Genomic DNA, 1,980 nt, shown 5'->3' with positions numbered 1-1,980 from the left:
GTCACTGTCGGGACCCCCGATGTTCAACAGGATCCCGCCAGTGATGGCCCTTTTCTGCTCGACCGTCTCGATACCGAGGTCAGGGAGCTGAACCCGCGTACGGGCAGCTCGCATGACCTCAGTATAGGTCGTCGTCGCGCCTTCGACGACCGTTATGGCGACTGCCGCGGTCGCCGGCACCTTTGGGAGCCTCCTCTTAGGCGCCTTCTTAGCCGCAGGCTTTATTGCCGCAGGCTGGGAAGACGTCTTCAGCCGCGATCCAGGTTACGCTTTCCTGGCCGCGACCGTCGCCCAAGACTCGGCAGAAGCCGTCGGACGAGAGGAGGAGGGAAAGGAGGCGGGCACCGGTGGTGGTCGGTGACCGGCGGAGGAGCCGGTCCCGCCTTCCTCTTCCTCCCCCTGCTTCTCCGCTTCCTAGGCGGAGTAGGCTCCGTCAATGGGGCTTTCACTGGCCGAATAGGCGCAGCTCTCCCCGTCAATGCGGGCCTATATGCCCTGTCGGGGAAGAGCTCCGCCCTGAAGGCGGCCAGCTTCTCCTCTATGAGGGCTCCGATGTGCTCCATGAGCCCGGCTTCACTGCTCGTCAGTTGAGCAGGAGCGCGTGGAGCAACAAAAGCCCTCGACGTCGCCGCAGCCCCCGCAGGAGCGCGCCCGGCCTGTGCGGCAGGGGCCTGCTTCCTGGACGCGACAGGGGCTCGCGCTGCAGACGCCGTATCAGTAGTCGCTGCCGGCGTCGCGCGCTTGGGCGTCGCCACGTCACAGGATGGAGCCGACGGCACAATGCCCTGTTTCGCCTGAAAGGCGTTAAATTGTGCCGTCAGCAGCTCCAGCCGCTGAGTGACGGTCGCGAGTTCGGCTCGAAGTTGGGAGTTCTCCCGTCCGAGCTTCTCCACGTCGGCGCCTTTTGATTGGCGCCGCAGGAGCTCAGCGACCGCCGCCTGAGTGTTGCGCGTGGCCTCGCGCAGGTCGCAGACGAGGATTTCATCTTACGGGAGCTGTCTGTGACCTTCTGTATGGCCGCCAGATTGCTGGCGATGCAGGCACCAAGTTCGTCCATGGGACGTGCCTGCATCTTCGCCTGCAGGACCTCGGGTCCAGGGAGGCTCCCCCCATCTCTCGCGGCAGCCGAAGCCGCGGAGGGGTCTGGGCGCTCGTCCCCGGTATCCCCGTCAGTGGCCCTGCTGGGCCCAGCGCAAGAGGAGAGGCTGAGACTCGAACAGCTCATGTCCGAGTCGCAGCCGCTTCTATCCTCCCCAGCGTTGGAGACAGGCGTGTCCGGGCGAGAAAAACGCCCACGTCTGTTTCGTGCCAACGCTTTTCTATCCTTGGGATCCTTTAATTGGATCCTGATCGCTGGTCTGGCCTTGTCGGCCCGCGACTTACCTCTCCCCGACCGTGCTTTAGGCACCTTCGAGGGTGGCAGGACGTCACTCGTCGACTCTGACCCCTGCGATCCTTTCTCCTCCCTGACGCACAGGCGTTTCCGGCCATCGAGCCTCGCCTGCACGTTGTCGGTTCTCACAGCCATTGACTCTAGGCTGCGAGAACGGGTGGAGCCTCCTCGGCTCTTGACGCTCTAAGCGTGCGGATAAGCGGTATGTGCGCCCCCCCCAGATTTCGAGTCGGGGCGCTTGCCGGAGACCAGCTCCGGGTGGGATTGACGGCTATTGCCGCTGCCCACCTGGGGAGTTATACATTTTATTGTATTTTCCATATCCGCCTTTATTTCTGTAGCGCTAGCGACCGGATGCCCTCCGGCCATTCATCATCTCGGCACGCTAGACCTTAGGATTAAGGTTGCGTATAATGGGGCGAAGTTCCAGTCTGCTAAAGCTGAGCGGAACAACGTGCGTCCCCAATATACTCACCATGATCGTGATTTTGTTAGCAGCGTACTGTAAGTATTATTGTTCAAATGACATGAAAAACTTTACTTCAAAATTTGTCGGTTAAGTTGTTTGAATATTTGTTGTTTGGACA

General features: G+C 61.1%; 1 protein-coding gene across 1 annotated transcript; it reads right to left on the bottom strand.

The window, feature by feature from the left end:
• Nucleotides 1-248: 248 nt before the first annotated feature.
• On the bottom strand, nucleotides 249-1,057 carry LOC124542565 (atherin-like). The gene is made up of 2 exons (XM_047120503.1): nucleotides 1,007-1,057; nucleotides 249-938 (listed from the first exon to the last, which is right to left on the bottom strand). Exons 1-2 carry the CDS (start codon nucleotides 1,055-1,057, stop codon nucleotides 249-251), a joined length of 741 nt encoding a protein of 246 aa, XP_046976459.1.
• Between the last annotated feature and the right edge of the window lie 923 nt (nucleotides 1,058-1,980).

This window comes from Vanessa cardui, chromosome W (genome assembly GCF_905220365.1).
Source record: "Vanessa cardui chromosome W, ilVanCard2.1, whole genome shotgun sequence".
Lineage (NCBI taxonomy): Eukaryota > Metazoa > Arthropoda > Insecta > Lepidoptera > Nymphalidae > Vanessa > Vanessa cardui.
This window is presented reverse-complemented; position numbering and strand designations above follow the sequence as displayed.